The following is a 19,534-nucleotide window of genomic DNA, read 5'->3' on the forward strand; positions in this document are numbered from 1 at the left end:
AAAATATATTTATCATTGTCCCAAAGCACTTTAATTAATACGTTATATTCTTCTAAAATAAAATCATCTAACACTCGAACTCTCACATTAATCCCTATTCTAAAATGTAAGTCTTTGACTATACCAATTAAATTTGAATAACTTGTTATATATTCATAAAGTCCGTGTACACATCGCTAACGTTTTTAAAGAAATGAAAACAAAAAGACTAAAGTGTGGCGCTTCTAGGCTTAGTATAAGATGCATTTGAATTTCTATTGACTTAAGCTACCAATATATTATTTTTACTCCTTTACAAGCTAGCTTTTTGCATTTACAAGTACTGATGAATTTTAAGAAAGATTGTCATTTGTCACTTTGTTCTTATACAATTAAGGCAATCACGATTATTTTCAAACATGTCAAGAAGTAATTAAGTTTGACAACAAAATTGAGCCATTCAATTAACATATGTGAATACCTTATAATAAAGAATTAAAATGGTCATCTAATCAAAAAGTAGACATGAAAAATTACTTATATACATTTGGTTTAACCAAAACAATAAGTGCATTCATCATCTACACTTGTAGTATGCGTCAAATCAAATTAAACAAGAAAAAAAAAATAACTAATGCAAAATCGTAAAATCAAGATTAAAATATTAACTCAAAATTCAATTTCAAGTTTAGAGAATTAACCTTGAATTTGCTAATCTTTTGCTTGTTCGATCCAAACCAAGCCGAAACTTGTCAAATGGAACTCAAATATCAACCACAAATCCTCACAATAACAATTAAAACAAACCATACAAAACAAATTTCCAAATTTACCCAAAAATATCAAATCAAATAATAAATTTCTAAACTTGCTAAAACTTCAAAGTAAAAAGAAGAAATCTTACAAATAAATTGCTTACCTAGCCGAAAAAACACCGGAGAAGAGAAAGTAATCGCGTCGAAGAAGGTGAAATCGCGACTGATTCACTGAAAAATTGAAAGAAAAAATCACTATGTAAAAAAAAGATGGACGGAGGGAGGAGAGAGGGAGAGAGAGACGTACCCGAGTGACCGGAAGAGGCACGAGGGATGGAGGGACGGGGGTTGCTGGGGTGGGTGAAGAAGAAAGAAAAGAGAAAGAGAAAAGAAGAGAAAGGAAGGAAGGGGTCGCGAGTATAGGGTTTTTAAAACAAATTTTGGATCGTTTTGATCGGAACATTAATAATTATTTTTAATACGTTTAAATCTTCTGACCGAATCGGTCACAAAGTAATTTTTTTTTAGTTTTTGCGATCGATTCGGTCGCAAATACGGTCAACGGTAAATTTTTTGACTTTTAAATAGAGGCGAATTCAATCGGAAATTTGGTTAGTGGATTTTAGCGCTAAGCTGTGCGACCACTATTGTCGGAAACATGGTCGAAGTTATTTAATAAAAATGTAACTATTTTTTTAAATTTTTTTGATTATTTCTGTCTGAAATTTCCGACAACTTTTTTCCGTCAGAAATTTTCGGTCGGAATTTAGTGTTTTTCTAGTAGGATCTTAAGTATTTTGCGATTGTCATTTTGGAAAGCTACATGTGATTTGCTTTTCAAACTATATTGATCGAGATAATTATTGGATCAAATATTTCAATCTTGTTTCTAATTTTGAGGTTCACGTGTATTCCATCAAGTTTTTTGAGCTTATTCAAACAAGATTGGACAAGTCCATATTATGTATCAAGAAATTTGAAAATAATCTTTATAAAGAATATGTTATTTACCTTCTCTAGCTTTTTATAATTTAATTGACAATCAGTAAAAGAAAAAAACATCGGATGATTGAGACTAGTTAGGAAGAAAAAAATTGTGAATTTAACTTTTTCAAAATCTAATCAACTTTTGGTTTATGATCTAGCTATTATAATTATTCGATCAATCTTTCATAGGTGAATTAATGCAACTTGTTGTAACTTGTAAGTACTAGGAGTACCATTTTCTTCTAAATTTTATTGTCATTAAAAAAAGATTACTTATCTAGATGAAAAATGGAATGCAATTTAGTGGAGTTTACTATATATAGAGGTTACTTTTTATATGCAATAATTTATAGTATGTATGAAGTAGGTTTTTGTCTCCATCTTATTCTAATTAATTAATCTTGCAAGCTACTGATAAATAATTTATCGCTTATATTTTAATTAAAGCATATATAAACTCAGCTTGTACACATAATCTGTTAATGTCTTAACCAGTCTAATGTCAAACACTCAAATACTTGCCTAGTTTTTTTTAATGTACCAAAAAAAATATTTTCCCAGCTTTGTCTACACATGAATTACATTAATAAATTTATGAATTATCGTTTAAGTTTGCCACATCATACAAATATTTTTTGACAGTAAAAAAGGAATGAGAATTCTATTAAATTAACGAAAAATGGCCAAGAATGCCCTTAACGTGTTAGAAATGGCTCAAAAATGTACTCATTCCACCTATGAGTTCAAATTTGCTCTTAATATTATTTTGTAGGCTTAAAAATGCCATTCTCTTAACGAAAAGATGACATGGCATTGATGAACATTTTAATTAAACATGTAGCATTTATTTAGTCAGGAAAAAAGTGATTTTGTTTTTACTAAAAATTGAAAAAAATAATTTTTTTTCAGTTTTAACAAAAAAGCTGCTTTAAAAAAAGCTGAATAATATTTTCTAAAATAATATTTTTATAAAAACTGAAAAAACAACTGATTTTTTTTCTTTCTAAAGCAATGTTTTTCTAAAAGCTGAAAAATAAGAGGAAATATTATTTCTTTTTACTAAAAACTGAAAAAAAACAAAAATAGTTTTTTCCAGTTTTTACCAAAAAAAAAGTTGAAAAATATTTTCTAAAACAATATTTTTGTAACCACTGAAAACAAATCTGAAAAGCAATTTTCTAAAGCAATATTTTTGTAAAAGCTGAAAAAGAAGAGGAAATATTTTTCAGTTTTTACAAAAATATTGCTTTAGAAAATTGCTTTTCAGTTTTTTTTTTTTTAATTTTTACAAAAATATTATTTTAGAAAATATTTTTCAGCTTTTTTTTAAAGCAGTTTGTTTGTAAAAACTGGAAAAAAATATTTTCATTTTTTCCCCCCAGTTTTTAGTAAAAAAATATTTCCTCTTCTTTTTCAGCTTTTACAAAATATTGCTTTAGAAAATTGCTTTTCAGTTTTGTCTTTTCTGTTTTTACAAAAATATTGTTTTAGAAAATATTTTAAATTAGTTTTTTTGTAAAAACTGAAAAAAAAATATTTTCGTTTTATTCAGTTTTTAGTAAAAAAAATTCATTTTTTTCTGGACTAAATAAATGGTATATGTTTAATTAAAATGTTGATCAATGCATGTTATCTTTCCGTTAAGAGAGGATCATTTTAAGCCTAAAAATAACATTAAGGATAAATTTGAACCCATATATAAAAGAAGAATATTTTTTAACAATTTCTAATAGGTTAGAGTCATTCTTGGTCCTTTACATTAAATTAAACTAACCACTTCTTTAAATGCAATTAGTGATTGTATGTCTCGAAATATGTGAGTAGTCGAGAGAAACTTCCATAAAAAAGAAGTCGACAGAAATTTACTTACGTGAATTGCAATTATAAGGAAAAATTAATGTCTCTTTAGTAACAAACATTATGGGAAGAAGTATTTAACTACAGTAACAACTAATAAAAATATGAGTGAACAAACACTTCTTTTAAAGTAATTTTGCATTGTTTAATGTGAAATCACAGTGTAGTAAATTTTTGTCCCAAGGCATTGAGCCACTATCACACCGTCAAAGGTTGATTGGGTACAAGAAATTTTTATCAACTGTCGTCGGTTCCAACCACACAGATTACTATATCCTCTCTTCCGTCAATTTAGTGTTTTTCATACAAATTCTAAAAACACTCTCCTTTCTCTTTTCTCTTTCCTCTTTCCCCATACAGTTCACACTCTCCTCTGTCACTTTTTTCCTCCATTTTTCATACGCCCATTTCCTCCAAAATCCACACGCAGATCTGACCCTCGTCGAACCAGATCGGAGCCCTAGTTACACCGGCAATGGAGGAGGCACTGGAATTGGCACGTGCCAAGGACACGAAGGAGAGAATGGCGGGCGTAGAACGACTCCACCAACTTCTCGAAGCTTCTAGAAAGAGCCTCTCTTCTTCGGAAGTCACTTCTCTTGTGGATGTTTGCTTAGATCTTCTGAAAGACAACAACTTTAGGGTCTCTCAGGGTGCTTTACAATCGCTCGATTCCGCCGCTGTACTCTCCGGTGAACACTTGAAGCTTCACTTCAATGCACTTGTACCTGCCGTCGTTGAAAGATTAGGCGATTCGAAACAGCCCGTTAGAGATGCTGCTAGACGATTGTTGCTTACTTTGATGCAGGTAACTCTAGCATGAGAACGCACTTACTTACTCTTCATTTTACTGTAACTCTACTCTAATTGAAGTGAGTTTCTTTGCTAAATTTTATTTGGTACTCTACTTAATGTGAGCATATTCTTTTTTTTTTCTTTCGAATTTTCGGATAAATTGGATTGGTTAGAGATTTGTATTGCAGTACAGGGATAAAGTGAGAGATTTGGAGAATCTCTAGTTTAGGAGAACCCTTAAATCTTGCTTTATGCTGACGCGGAATGAATATAGAGGATTCATATAGCTAAACCCCGATTGTGGCGGAGTTGTATTGTTGGTTCAAACTCGAAATGCTGGTTGAATATTTCCTTTTTTTCCCCTTCTAATTTTCTTATTGTTTTGGGGGATAAGGATGGTTGGAAGGTGGTTGAACGATTGGAATCTTTGATCAGAACGAGTGAATAATAAAGAAATGATTTATATGACTCAATTGTTTGCTAGCGACGAATAATGAAGTTCAGTTGATTAGGGCATGTCTAGTATTTTCAGATTTTCTCCAAAATATGCGATATGCTTGTTATGTGTGCGTTGGTCCTACTGTATGCACATGCACACTTTCAGGGATGAAAAGAGTGATAATAGTGCAAGATTATAGTTTACCATTCTGTAACTGACAATTATGCAGAACATCAGTAATGATTAAGTTTTTTGGCATGTTTACTTTGACCAAACATATGATCAATCTAAAAAGTATCAGTAATACAAAACAACAAACTTATCGCATTTGTTGCTATTATGTAAAACTAATTTAGCCTGGTATTTAAGTGGAGAAGAGTTGAGGCGTGGACCCATTATCCACTGAATATCAAACAGTGTGCCACTGGCTCTCGTGGATTTCTCAGTCATCAAAAAATTTGAAACTAATTCAGCGTGTGAAGATATATAATTTGGGTGCTCTTTTTTTTCCTCACAAGGCAGCACATTATTTTTGATTGTCACAGAGATGTAGATAAGACTCTTATCAAATTGAACACTTATTCTACAAGGGGATCTTTTGAGCAATAATTTTATTTACTCTCAGATGTGAATATTTTTTGTTAGAGCAGTTACAACCAGCATGAGATAATTTCACATGTCAAATATTAAAAAAATTACTCATTTCTGCTAGTTTGTTAGGGAAAAAAACTGGAAATCTATTTGGTTGATTAATGTATATGTTCTACAGGTTTCTTCACCAACTATCATTGTTGAGAGGGCAGGGTCTTATGCTTGGATGCACAAAAGCTTCAGAGTTCGAGAAGAATTTGCTCGAACTGTTACATCAGCAATTGGTCTTTTTTCAGCAACTGAGCTGCCCCTTCAACGGGCCATTCTTCCTCCTGTATGTTAATCAGCAGGAATGCCGATGAAGCTTTTTTGTATGTTGTCATAGGACATTAGTAACCTTTTCTGGATCCAATTATGTAAACATCCTTCTTCTTGCTGCTATTGTCAGATTCTGCAAATGTTGAGTGATCCTAATCCTGGTGTTAGAGATGCAGCCATATCATGTATTGAGGTTAGCAAAACTGTTATCTCATCTCAATTTCATGTAATTGCGTCTATCTGTAGACTGAAGAATTTTCTCTTTTCTCTAGATGGAAAGGAGAGAATTTTTACTTCCATTTGAATTGTTAGAGTTGTATTGATTAGTGTATTAGTGATTTTGCTGATGGCTTGTTCCGTCGAATCTTGACAGTCTGTGTTAATTGGAGTGATATGGTAAGTTGCTAACTGTTTGAAAAAGACAAAAACTGTATTTGTAAGGCCAATAGCAAGATTTGAGATAGGGAGAGAAGAAAAAAAGAACCAACAAACACAACAAGATTTATTTTGTTTTTTTTTGGGGGGGGGGGCAGAGGCTTTAAGAGATTTTAATCCATAAGAAACAACATAAGTAATTTGTTAAGGCTTGATATTGCCTACTTGAATATGCCTTGAGTTAACATGCAAAAGAGGCCAATATACTACATATAGTTTTACGGTTGCTTCGGTATAGAGATATAAGAGTTTTGGTTAGGCCATTATGTTGGGTTTGGATGGGAAAAGAATAGTACTAGTTTACATTTTTTCTGAAAATAACAACAATAACAACAACAACATACCAAGTGAAATCCCTAAGTGGGGTTTGGGAGGGTAGTGTGTACGCAGACCTTACCCTTACCTTAAGCAGGTAGAGAGGTTGTTTTCGATAGACTCTCAACTCAAGGCAAACACAATCACAACAATTTAGAGAAAGAAATACAATATTGAAAAAGTCAATGGAAAAGAAGCAATAACAACATCAACGTAATCACAAAACCGAAGCAGAAGCAACATCAGGTAGTAATTGAGATCTAAGAATAAGGAAATACTAGAATAATACTACAACTACTAGTATGGAAAGAAAACACGCTCGACTACCTCCTAATCTTCTACCATAATTCTCGATCTCTACACCCTCCTATCAAAGGTCATGTCCACAGTATGCTGAAGATGTGCAATGTCCTGCCTAATTATCTCTCACCACTATTTCTTTGGCCTACCTCTACCTCTACTTCTTCTTAGACTCACCATTGTCAATTTCGCACACCTTCTCACTGGGCCATAGTGGCCGAGTGGTCAAAAGCGGCAGACTGTAAATCTGTTGAAGTTTTTCTACGTACTACTAGTATGGAAAGAAAACATGCTCGACTACCTCCTAATCTTCTACCATAATTCTTGATCTCTACACCCTCCTATCAAAGGTCATGTCCACAGTATGCTGAAGATGTGCAATGTTCTGCCTAATTATCTCTCACCACTATTTCTTTGGCCTACCTCTACCTCTACCTCTACTTCTTCTTAGACTCACCATTGTCAATTTCGCACACCTCCTCACTGGGCCATAGTGGCCGAGTGGTCAAAAGCGGCAGATTGTAAATCTGTTGAAGTTTTTCTACGTAGGTTCGAATCCTGCCTCTCCCACTTGTTTGTTGTAGACTTCAGAGAACAGAAAAGAGATATTCGTCAGCGTAGGTTCGTAGGAAGGCCAACCGAGCGAAGCTCGAGGTATTGTATATACATGTCCCTAAGTTCATCAAGCATGTTCAACTATTAATCAAGGAGATACCTCCCTGACCCTATTCAGTTGCCAAAGCCAAACTATCTCAGCCTCGCTTGTCGAATCTTGTCCACCACGGAGGCTACTCCTACCTTGTCCCGAATATCTTCATTTCTAACCATATCTCTCCTAGTATACTCACACATCCATCCTTATTTCTGCAAATCAAATGTAAATTTCAGTTTTAGAGTCACATAGTGAAGGAGGCTTAACTCTATGTATGATTTGGAAATACAAAACTACTTGCTGAAGCAAAGTTGAGTATGAAGGATAAGATAGGCATTTGAATAGTCTTATATCATTTGGTTGTGATTTAATCGAGGAGCCATGGTTGAAGCCTTTGGGGAACTTTTGTACTTGTGAAGAGAAATTTATTGCACCTTTTACTTACTCCACCCGATGAGAGGATGATTGCAAGATAGTCCTATAGCAACATCACCACCTCAAACTGTACGATTGGGGATTCTCGAGTCACCAAGGGGGCAAAGTGGCAAAAGCCACCTATGTTGCTTGAATTCGAGTGTGTTTATCCGATCGGGGTGCGGATCTAGAGATTGGATCCTTCATAATCTAAAATTTAAGATTCGGGGATATGGATCTAGGTACGGATACAGGTGCAAGGATTTGATTAAAATTAATTCAAAATTCTAAAAATAGATCTAATAAATATCCAAAGTTATGAGAGATATTCTGTGAAAAATTTATAGGTAATGGAGTGCAACCAATAATTCAATCTTTCATTTAGAGTCTCAAGTTGTAGGCATTAGCAGACAGCAACTAAAATTCAATCTTTCATTTTTTCGTCATATTTGTCCATGGATTGTCGTCAAAGTATCCAATTTCGATTAACCACATCCAGTGCGAATCTCACGCCCTTACCAGTGTCGTGTCGACACGGGCGTGGTGCCTAAAATGAAGAATCCGCGCAATATAGTAAGCCACTAATGGCCTCCTGGCTAGCGGAGGTTTGAGGGATGGAGGCTTACCATCCCCCCTCCCCCCAACACACACACACACACACAAAAAAGCCTGTACTTTGTTCATACTCTTTACTGAATTAACTTTGCTCACTTATCCCGGGGGGGGGGATGCTCCTACACCTTATCTATTTTACTGAGATTTCTAGATATTCATTGCCTCAATTGGTATGGGTTTTACCGTTCAGCAATCAACTTCAATTTGGAAAAGTGACTGTTTTAGTTTCACTCTCAAAGTCATAGCATGTCTCTGACTGTAAGGTTCTATGGCTTTTCTTCTCCCTTTCAGGGATTAACTGGTAACATGGAGATGCTCCAGTTTCACGTAGTCTTTGCTTTTATTCTTTTACAAGCTTGAGGGGTCTTGGTTTTGGCTTGTTATCAATGAATTCGCCTGAGATTGACCGATTTAATTGATCAAACATTTAGAAATTATCTATAATTAATAAGCGAAGGCTCAAGATTGTCTGAACTAGCCCAAGGATCAATTCTAGTTGAAAGCAAGATCACAGGACACAGTGTTTTATTAAAAATACACATTCAATCTGAAAAAATATGAAACTCTAATTCTCAATGGAAAAGTGAGTAGATTCTTGAATCTAATTTGCCTTTTCTGAACCGTGTAACCAAGATGATCAGCTTGATTCATGTGCCTAGTTACTAGCTATGTAGGTTTCGGATTTAAAACCATTATATGCTGCGTGGAAGTGATTGGCTGTTACTAGTTGGATTTGTAATCATTTCTCTGTAGTTGGTTAAAGTTGCAGCAGAAGGTAAGCTGTTGATGAATGTTTGGAAATATTTGGTCTCTGTATGATTCTGCTGCTTGTTAATATTGGTGTATCATTACTGAATTCTTACTTTATATTATTGTATGATATTGTTGTTTTACTTCTTTTCTCTAACAAATATCTAGTTCCATGATTAAGATTTATGTCTTTAACAGTCGTCCCTCACTCCATGTTTTATCTTCTTTGCAGGAGATGTATTCACAGGCTGGACCTCAGTTCCGTGATGAGCTTCAGCGCCATCATCTTCCTACAATGATGGTATATTACATAACTTGAGACGTTTTCATTCTAGCAAATAACTTTCTATCATATGTAGATTTTATTTCGCTTGGTCACTAAAAGCAAAAATTCTTCTCAATCTGTCATGACTTGATAACTGGCTGCAGCTAAAAGATATTAATGCCAGACTAGAGAAGATTGAGCCCAAAATTCGATTAGCAGATGGAATTCCAAAAAACTATTCAGCTGCTGAGGTGAGACCCACTAGTCTTAATCCCAAGAAAAGCAGCCCGAAGGCTAAAAGTTCAACAAGAGAGGTATCTCTTTTTGGAGGTTAGTAATATGTTTTGGAAACTTCTATTTTATGGTAAGCTTTTGTGGGCATCCTATTGTCATGTTGTTCGGTATAGAAGTTATCAAGGAAGGTTTTGCTGGTTAACTTACATATTGTAGGTTGGGAATATGGACATAGAAAAATCATTCGCTAGTGGTGATCAGGATGATTTTCTGGGTAAAACAACTACTATGAGCTAAAGGGTAGTTTGAACAAAGAAAGGGAATGAAAAGGGAAGATTTTTTGCTGTCATGTAATGCATAATAACAGTCTATGGTTGTATACTTGATCAAATGTTTTACTTTGGTCTACTTTTGTATAGGGGATGGTGATATTGCAGAAAAACCTGTCGAACCAATTAAAGTGTACTCAGAGAAGGAGCTGGTAAGGGAATTTGAGAAGATTGCTTCTACCCTTGTGCCAGAAAAGGATTGGTCTGTCCGTATCGCTGCTATGCAAAGAATTGAAGCTCTTGCTATTGGAGGTATGTTTTCTATTATGACACTTGCGGTATAAGAACGTCCCTTTCTTTTATTGAAATTATATACAGAGCTCAACGCCGCCTCCTCCCTCCCCCACTGAAAGGAAAGAAAAAAGAAAAGAGAACTGTACGAATAAGAGAAAATAGATTATTTATGTTCAAACAATTTCTTTCCTTTTATTCCTTGACCAGCTTGTATTGCGGCTCATCTTCTCTTTCATCGTATCAGGTGCAATTGATTTTCCTTGTTTCCGTGGACTTCTAAAGCAACTTGTTGTCCCTTTGAGCACACAGTTATCTGATCGGAGATCCACCATTGTCAAACAGGTCTGTTACCATAGTCAATAACAGTAGCAACTCTGCTGTCATATCTATTGCTAGTGTGCCTTTTGAAAACTTATTTTTTCCTCTAATTATACGTTTAGCTATTTCCTGCTTTGTTACCTGGGCTGTGTCTAATGGGTTATGAGCACCTGGTTATGGTCAATCAACACATAAAATCTACTACTCCCTCTGTTTCAATTTAGATGATGCAGTTTGACTTGGCACAAAGTTTAAGAAAAAAGAAGAAGACTTTTCAACATCTTTGTGGTCCTAAAAGCTTAGGGGCAAAATATTTGTGGGGCCATAATATTTGTGTGGCTATAAAAGCTTTTCATTAAGAGTAAAGTGGGTAAAATGAAAAGTTTAAAGTTAAATTGTTTCTAAATATAGAAATGTGTCATTCTTTTTGGAAGGGACTAATAAGGAAAGTGTGTCATTTAAATTAAAACTGAGGGTGTAGAAATTTGAATGTTTATATCACATATTTACATCGTAGTCCATCCAAAATAGCTTGCTAATGCTGTCTGCTCCACTTCTGCTGCAATTTCCGTCTAATAAAAGCCTTTTAGTAGTCAGACATGTGTCCCTTTCTTTTTCCAATGTGTTTATGCAAGCTAAGACTGCATCTTGACATTTGCAGTTATTTTTCTTTTGTTCTGGAGACATTTCTTTTGCATCAGTTATTAATTCTCAGGTTAAAGGGTATATCCCAACCTGAATGTATGCACCTAGAATCTTGCCTTTTTGTCAGATTTTATCAGTTAAGATGTCTCCTTGCGCTACTTGAACCTGGAGTATCAAAATACGTTTCCAGGCGGGTTATACTTCACCTAATCATTATTTTTCTGAAATTGATGAGAATAGTTGTTTAGTGTCTCATATGCATGTACTCCATAAACATGGAGAATTTTAAGTAGACTAAAGTGTTCTGGCGGAGAGGATTTATAGTGTCTTCTCCTTGTTTGTTGGTAGGCTTGCCATTTGTTAAGCTTCTTATCCCAAGAGCTTTTGGGAGATTTTGAGGCATGTGCCGAGATGTTCATTCCAGTGAGTAACTTTTTTGCTACTGTCCGCAAATTTATTCTTCTCTCATCTCATTTCGGGAAAAACTTATCTCATGCTATATGACATTGGTTGTTTCTGACTTCCTGATTTGAACTTCAGGTTCTTTTCAAGCTTGTTGTGATAACTGTTCTCGTAATTGCAGAATCTGCTGATACCTGCATAAAAACGGTAACGGGTTATGTGCCATTACAATCTTCTCTCTTTTGCTCCATGTTATATTGGTCAGTCATGTGCTGCTACTTTTATTTTCAGATGTTGCGCAACTGCAAAGTTGCTCGTGCACTTCCTCGAATAGCTGATTGTGCAAAGAATGATCGTAATGCAGTCCTTCGTGCAAGGTTTGGTTCTCCTTTGTAGTCAATTATCATGTTTATTCTGATTTAACTCTGGACAGTGCTGTTCCTGATTTGCAACACTTAACAGATGCTGTGAGTATGCACTTCTAATCCTGGAACATTGGCCCGATGCTTCTGAGATACAACGTTCAGCAGAACTCTATGAAGACCTTATAAAATGTTGTGTAACAGATGCAATGGGTGAGGTATGGATCTTGAATTCTACGTATCAGATGTATATGTGAATGTATACGATGCTTCTTGGCATAGAAATAGAGACACTCTTTTCCAATTTGTACTTGTATTCAATATCTCTTTTTCCCTTTCTTTTTGCAATGTCTTTACTCTCACTTGAAAGCTTAACAGGTACGATCAATTGCAAGAACTTTGTACAGAATGTTTGCAAGAACTTGGCCCGAACGTTCCAGGCGTTTGTTTATGTCCTTTGATCCTGTTATCCAAAGGGTACTTGCTTTTCTCTTATAGTTGCTCCCAGCATCTTTCCAACACAGATGATTGGCATTGCTTTAAATTGCTTTAAGATTTGACATGATGGGCTAAAGGGAAACACTTCTGCAGATCATAAATGAGGAAGATGGTGGAACTCACAGACGACATGCTTCACCTTCTGTTCGAGAGAGGAGTTCACACTTCTCACTTGCTCCTCAAACATCTGCTTCGCAAATTCCTGGTTATGGAACATCTGCAATAGTTGCTATGGATAGAACTTCCAGTTTGCCTTCAGGCACGTCCCTCTCCTCTGGGCTACTCCTGTCACAAACAAAACCTGTGGGTACTGGCACAGAACGTAGCTTGGAAAGTGTACTTCATGCCAGCAAACAGAAAGTTTCTGCTATAGAAAGCTTGCTCAAAGGTCTGGATATATCTGAGAGAAGTCGATCCTCTAGTTTGGATCTAGGTAATTGTTTCCTCTTCCATTATCGTTTCCCCATCTCAAAAGCTTGTGTGTAGTATTTTAGTGCGAAGGTGAAAGCCTTAGAGTTTATCACATGCAGCTTCTATGATTTAGCAAAAGGGATGCTGAAAAAACACTATAGCTATAATGTTTGAAAGTTTATGAACGGTTTAATTTTTCTTCTACTGCCCCTAGTGCAGGAGTTGACCCACCATCGTCCCGTGATCCACCATTTCCTCTTGCTGTTCCTGCGTCGAATAGTCTTGCTAATGCTTTGGTAGATGCACCATCTGGTTTCTCTAAAGGTAATAATCGCAATGGTGGATTGGGTTTGTCCGATATCATTACTCAGATCCAGGCCTCGAAGGATTCTGCTAAAGCATCCTATCGAAGTAGTGTGGTTCATGAATCCTTTTCAGCTAATTCGGCAAGAAGGGCTTCTGAAAAACTACAAGATAGAGGATTTGTTGAAGATCATGCTGAACTTAGGGAAGGTAGGCGGTTAATGAACTCGCATGTTCACAGACAATATGTAGAGTCACCATACAAAGATGCTAACTTTAGGGATTATCAGAATAATTACGTTCCAAACTTTCAACGTCCTCTATCAAGAAAGAACACAGCAGGAAGAATGTCTGCTAGCAAGAGGAGGAGCTTTGATGACAGTCAGCTCCCACTAGGAGAAATGTCAAGTTATGTGGATGGACCCGCTTCACTAAGTGATGCATTAAGTGAGGGTCTCAGTCCTAGTTCAGATTGGAATGCTAGGGTTGCTGCATTTAGCTATGTCAGGTCTTTGCTACAGCAGGGGCCTAGAGGTATTCCAGAAATCATTCAGAGCTTCGAGAAGGTTATGAAATTATTTTTCCAGCACCTTGATGATCCCCATCATAAAGTTGCACAGGCAGCTCTGTCAACCCTTGCAGATCTTATTCCAGCTTGCAGAAAACCATTTGAAAGTTACATGGAGAGGATTTTGCCCCATGTTTTCTCACGGCTAATTGATCCCAAGGAATCGGTGAGGCAGCCTTGCTCAACTACATTAGAAATTGTAAGCAAAACATATGGTATAGATTCCCTTTTGCCAGCTTTGCTCCGTTCATTGGATGAACAGCGTTCTCCGAAGGCCAAACTTGCTGTAATTGAGTTTTCAATTGGCTCTTTTAACAAGCATCCTTCGAATTCTGAAGGTGCTGGAAATAGTGGCATCCTCAAGTTATGGCTTGCTAAGTTGACACCACTAGTCTATGATAAAAACACCAAACTGAAAGAAGCAGCTATTTCATGTATTATATCAGTGTACACACACTTTGATGCAACAGGGGTTTTGAATTTTATTCTTAGCTTATCAGTTGAAGAACAAAATTCCTTGAGGCGGGCACTTAAACAGTATACCCCTCGTATAGAGGTGGATTTGATGAATTTTCTACAGAATAAGAAAGAAAGGCAACGTTCCAAGTATGATCCATCTGATGTTGTTGGAACATCTTCTGAAGAGGCATATATAGGAGCTTCAAAGAAAAGTCATCTATTTGGAAGGTATTCTGGTGGTTCAGTTGATAATGATGGTGCCAGAAAATGGAACTCTTTTCCAGACTCGACCTATATGACTAGCTCCATAGGTCACTCGTTGTCTGATGATACTCAAGACTTCTATCGTGGTGTTGAAACTGGTTCCAACTCCGATCTTCCTGTTTCAAAAGCTTTGGCCCTTACCGCTAATCAGAGTGACAGATTGTGGGATAATCCGCAGGAATGTAATGACGACAGCTTAAAGATGGAGCACACTTCCACTCCCCATCTGGAGGTTAATGGGTTAGTTGACTCGGAGCATCTAGGGGTAGCTTCGGGTGTTGGGGCTGATAAGGAATCTGATTTGGGACTTAATCACCTGAAACTTTCTGCTCTGAAGATAAACTCAACTCCAACAACTGGACCAAGCATTCCTCAAATTCTGCATACGGTGAGTTCTCTGTGGTCAATCTGTACCTGTCAAGTTACAGTTTATTGTCAAATTCTCAGAGATTCTCCTCGTCCTTGGCTAAAGAAACTATCAAGTCTTTTTTGCAAAAACTTGGGATGAAAACTATCAAAATCTTTATCGCGCTCTCTCTTCCACTTTTGCCAGATCTGTAATGGCAGTGATGAAAGTTGTGCTGCCAACAAGCATGGTGCACTTGAACAACTAGTTGAAGCTATTGCCAATGATCAATCTATATGGAATAAGGTATATTAGTCGCAGATTTATCTGTTTGGTTGTTGCTACTCCTTTATGTATACTTTAAATTCCTCATGCAACATTGCAAATCATATTTAGTTTAATTTCATTTTTTCATATTCAAAAACTAGGTAGAGCTCAGTTATTACGTATTTATTTTAAAAGTTCTACTGAATATCAGGATTCAATTCTACTAGTTTGAAAGATGGATTTTATTATGATGTCATCTTTCGTTCGGTGCAGTACTTCAATCAGATATTGACTGCTGTACTCGAGGTGCTAGATGATTCTGAGTCTTCAATAAGAGAACTTGCTCTATCTCTGATAGTCGAAATGCTGAAGAATCAGGTTTTTTACTGCTTATCAAATTTATTTTTATTCCACCCCTTTATCTATAGATAAGAGAGGTTGTGTGCGTCTTTTTAACCCTTTTCATTTACAATGTCGTTTTATTTTATCCATTTTCTGTTGTTTCTCAGAGAGATGCTATGGAGGATTCAGTTGAGGTTGTAATTGAAAAACTGCTCAACGCAACCAAGGATGTTGCCCCGAAAGTAAACTCTCACTTAGATGAAGTTATTATGCTGAAAATTTCCCTTCCCTCCTTTTCTAATGTGTTATATTGTCCAGGTTGCAAATGAAGCCGAGCATTGTTTAACTATGGTGTTGTCCTTGTATGACCCATTTAGATGCTTAAGTGTAAGTTCTTGTGTTTCATTTGAATTTGCTTAGCAAGATATCTGGATTTCTTCTTTTCATTTTTCGCTTGGATCTCATGGCCTTTTTGCTATTCCTATTTCTGATAAGTTACTGTTTTTGCAGGTTGTTGTTCCTTTGCTTGTCACCGAAGATGAGAAGACTCTTGTAACTTGTATTAACTGTTTGACAAAGGTAATTTGCTGATTGGATCTGACCCCTGAACTCGTAGAGTCTTGTGTCCGGTTTTCCGATGTGAAAAGAAGTAATTACTTTGCTAGTGTGTGTCAAACTTGGAGAAGCTAAGTTTTGATTGGTTAGTGATTTGAACTTATTTCCTTTTTCAGCTTGTGGGGAGGCTTTCCCAGGAAGAATTGATGTCTCAGCTACCCTCGTTCTTACCTGCCCTGTTTGATGCTTTTGGAAACCAGAGTGCAGATGTTCGCAAGGTGCCAATTTCTTTTCTATTTGTTCTCTTTCTTTTCTTTTTGAGCCTAAAAAGCTTTGTAGAATCACTAATAGAATTAAACTAGTAGTTATAGCTTCAATAGAATCAAGCAGGGTAATAGTTACAGCTTCAGCAGTATTTGCATCTCCTACTCATTTTCTTTTATATTGTGGAGATATCAGTTAGATAGCATGAGATTGACGAGCGTAATACGCACTATAAAAACAAGCTCGTGCTTCATTAAAGATAGTATAGAAAGTTATCATCTCCACCGGGATTGGACTAAACAACGTTCAAGTAATTTCTAGTTAAATGTCATTCAGGATGATTAACACTTCGATTGAGAATGATTATGAGCTATAATTAACTACTAAGAGTGAAACAATTAACAATTGATCACAGAGAACTAGAGATTAGCAAAATTGATTTGTTCTTAGTGCGAGAAATTAGGGTTATGACATGATAGATGCAAGATTGTTATCCTGGACTTGACACGGTTAAATTTCACTCTTAAGGTTCTATTGATTCTCACGAGTTCAACAAGTTATTATCCTATTATTTTGATTTAGGTTCTTCTTTTGATTAAACCTAAACCGTTCAAATAAGCTAATATGAAGTGCGGTGAAACTTGCAAGAATCTATTGGTAAGAATGGTCTAAGAGAAACTTTTCGCAAATATTTCTCAATCTTAATTCAAAAGGTAGATCGCAAAGCTCTTTCGATTACTTTAAAGAAGTACCAAAATAAATTAAGGCACGCATTGCAACAATTTTCAATATTATGCTCCTCTTCCGATTAAACACGATAATGAATAAAATCACAACTAGAGTTAAAACTCCTCCAACAAATTCGAGCAATCAGACAATAATCAAATCCATAGATAACAATCAAAGTCACCAAATCATGTCAAACCCTAAGGTAAACGACTCCATAATCATAGAGGACGCCATCACAAATGGAGTCAAAGAGTAGGAAAACATCAATCCAACATTGCAATCCAAACTCTCGTATTGAATTGGTGAAAAAATGATGAAATCTTGTGTCTTGAAGCCTCCAATGCTCTCCAAAAGCTCCGTAGGTCAAAAGTCCTCTAAAAATCGTGTTTTTAGTGTATTTATACCATGTAGCAACTGGCCTGGAGAAAACTACCCCCTCTGAGCCGAAGTAGGAAAAGTTGGGTGGAAAATTGCACAGGCGCGCCGCGCCATGCGCCGCGCTAGTGCACTTTTTCAGAGAGTTGATTTTTTGTCAGAAATCCGCTTCTACACTGCTGCGCCGCGCCATTCGATGCCCCATGGTAGTGCAATTTCTTAGAGTTCCGGTTTATCACTTTTTAACATCCTGGATTGGTCCTCGATCCCTGTATGCTTCCGGTTTAATTCCTTGGGCTTCTATTCAGAGTTCAAAGCTCCAAATCATCTATTTTAGCTCTAAAATCACTTCCTAACGCGGAATCACCTCTTACAAAGCACAATACACATAATAAGAACAAATCATCGTCATTTATGCTCAACCACGAATAAAGTGCAGTAATTAGAGTCAAAATATAGCTAAAACACGGGTTCCTAGCCTACCATCAGTGTATGCTGTACCTGTTTGTTTGCAATTGGCATACGATGGCAGTTCTACAGGAAAGGTCCCCCCAGCAATTTTATTTGGCATTGGTCCTTATGCATATCTCTATCAGAATCAGGGACACCGGAATCGAGTAAACTAAAAGAGGATTGAAGGCAGTTGTATGCCATGCTTGAGAAATATGTGAAACACTCCTTAGAAAAGCACCTAATATCTTGTTTCAAAAATTCATTTTATGTAGAAGATCTAATATATTTTATGTAACAGATCGTTTCACGTGTCATTATTAGTACAATAACAACAACATACCCAGTGTGATCTCATAGAGGGTAGGGTGTACGCCGACCTTACCCCTACCTTGTGTGAGGTAGAGAGGCTGTTTCAATAGACCCTCGGCTCAAGAAAAGAAATTTCTAAACACGTCATTATTAATATGCAACAAAAAGTTCTGAATTGGGTGAATGTAAACCAGGAATGAAGTCAGTTGTTACCATAGTTGAGGATAATAAAATCTCCTTAAAAACTGTCTTGGAGATTCATTTTGATAATTATCTAACAAAGACTTTTATGTCTTAGTAGCAGTCTACAATGAAAAATTCTTAGTCTTGTTCCTTAGCCATATATTGCAGTTATATTTCGGTATTAATAGTTGTTCCTTTGTTAAACGCTATTGAGCCCCTGCCCTCACTTCATTGTCTTTTCCTGACACCTGTTTATGGACTCGATATATGGTCATTCGATAAAACTTACCTTATCCCAGAAAGAAAGTTTAAAAAGAAAGAAGATCATGCAATAAGCTTATGGCTGATACAAAAACCTTAGTAATACAAGCTTTATGGCTGTGGTTTAACCAAATTCGATTGCCTATAATCAAACGGCGTTATGGCTCATATACTGTTGAAGAATGAAGAGATGAATATAGTTCACATTCTGTACATATCTGTAGTTTTATCACTTAAGCTGTTTTTTGATTGCGTAATTTTTTTGGCTGGCAGACTGTTGTGTTCTGTTTGGTCGACATATACATCATGCTCGGCAAAGCATTTTTGCCATACTTGGAAGGGCTGAACAGCACGCAGTTAAGATTGGTGACTATTTATGCTAATCGAATATCACAGGCCAGAACAGGTACTCCTATAGATGCTAACCGCAGTTAGCTGTTGCCAGCTTTTTGGAATTTCCTTGTTGGTTCCTGAGGAGTTTTATCTTATCATTCAATCTTTGATGTGTCCTGTATATCGTGTGAATGTGCATTTTGAAGGCGGGTAAAGTTTTATTCTTTTATTTAACTGTGTGTTCATCTTTTTTCCTCCCATATATTGGTTGGGAGTTGGAGAGTGCGTGTTGGGAACAAGAGTGATGTTGTAAACAGTAAATGTTGTGCTTATAATGAAATTTACAGTTGATTGAATACTGCTTTAGAAACTGGGACGAGATAGCTTATGGCTCTTTTGATCATCATTCGGTCCCCACGCTAGGCCCCAGCTGCTGCGGCTTCATTTTCTTTCCTTCTTGAGTTGCTCCACAAAAACATCGGAAAATCTACTCTCAAACTTATTTGCATTGTGTTAATTATTGTGTTCACATGAATTATGAAGCACCCCTGGTTAAAGAAAAATAATAATAAAGAGAATATGAAGAAAACTAGTTTACTTCTTTTCTTGTTTCCTTCCTGCTT

At 36.1% G+C, this 19,534-nt stretch overlaps 1 protein-coding gene across 1 annotated transcript; it reads left to right on the forward strand.

Moving 5' to 3' along the window:
• The first annotated feature begins 3,883 nt into the window (after positions 1 to 3,883).
• Positions 3,884 to 19,267, forward strand: LOC104087095 (CLIP-associated protein-like). The gene is made up of 21 exons (XM_009591496.4): positions 3,884 to 4,386; positions 5,582 to 5,737; positions 5,852 to 5,914; positions 9,435 to 9,503; positions 9,632 to 9,797; positions 10,121 to 10,282; positions 10,509 to 10,606; positions 11,576 to 11,650; positions 11,768 to 11,836; positions 11,921 to 12,006; positions 12,092 to 12,209; positions 12,370 to 12,468; positions 12,583 to 12,922; positions 13,120 to 14,882; positions 15,048 to 15,146; positions 15,381 to 15,485; positions 15,617 to 15,691; positions 15,768 to 15,836; positions 15,960 to 16,028; positions 16,181 to 16,282; positions 18,852 to 19,267. The coding sequence occupies exons 1-21, from the start codon at positions 4,054 to 4,056 to the stop codon at positions 19,011 to 19,013; spliced, it is 4,278 nt and encodes a 1,425-aa protein (XP_009589791.1). The 5' UTR covers positions 3,884 to 4,053; the 3' UTR covers positions 19,014 to 19,267.
• The last annotated feature ends 267 nt before the right edge of the window (positions 19,268 to 19,534 follow it).

Source organism: Nicotiana tomentosiformis, chromosome 1 (genome assembly GCF_000390325.3).
Source record: "Nicotiana tomentosiformis chromosome 1, ASM39032v3, whole genome shotgun sequence".
NCBI classification, from domain to species: Eukaryota; Viridiplantae; Streptophyta; class Magnoliopsida; order Solanales; family Solanaceae; genus Nicotiana; species Nicotiana tomentosiformis.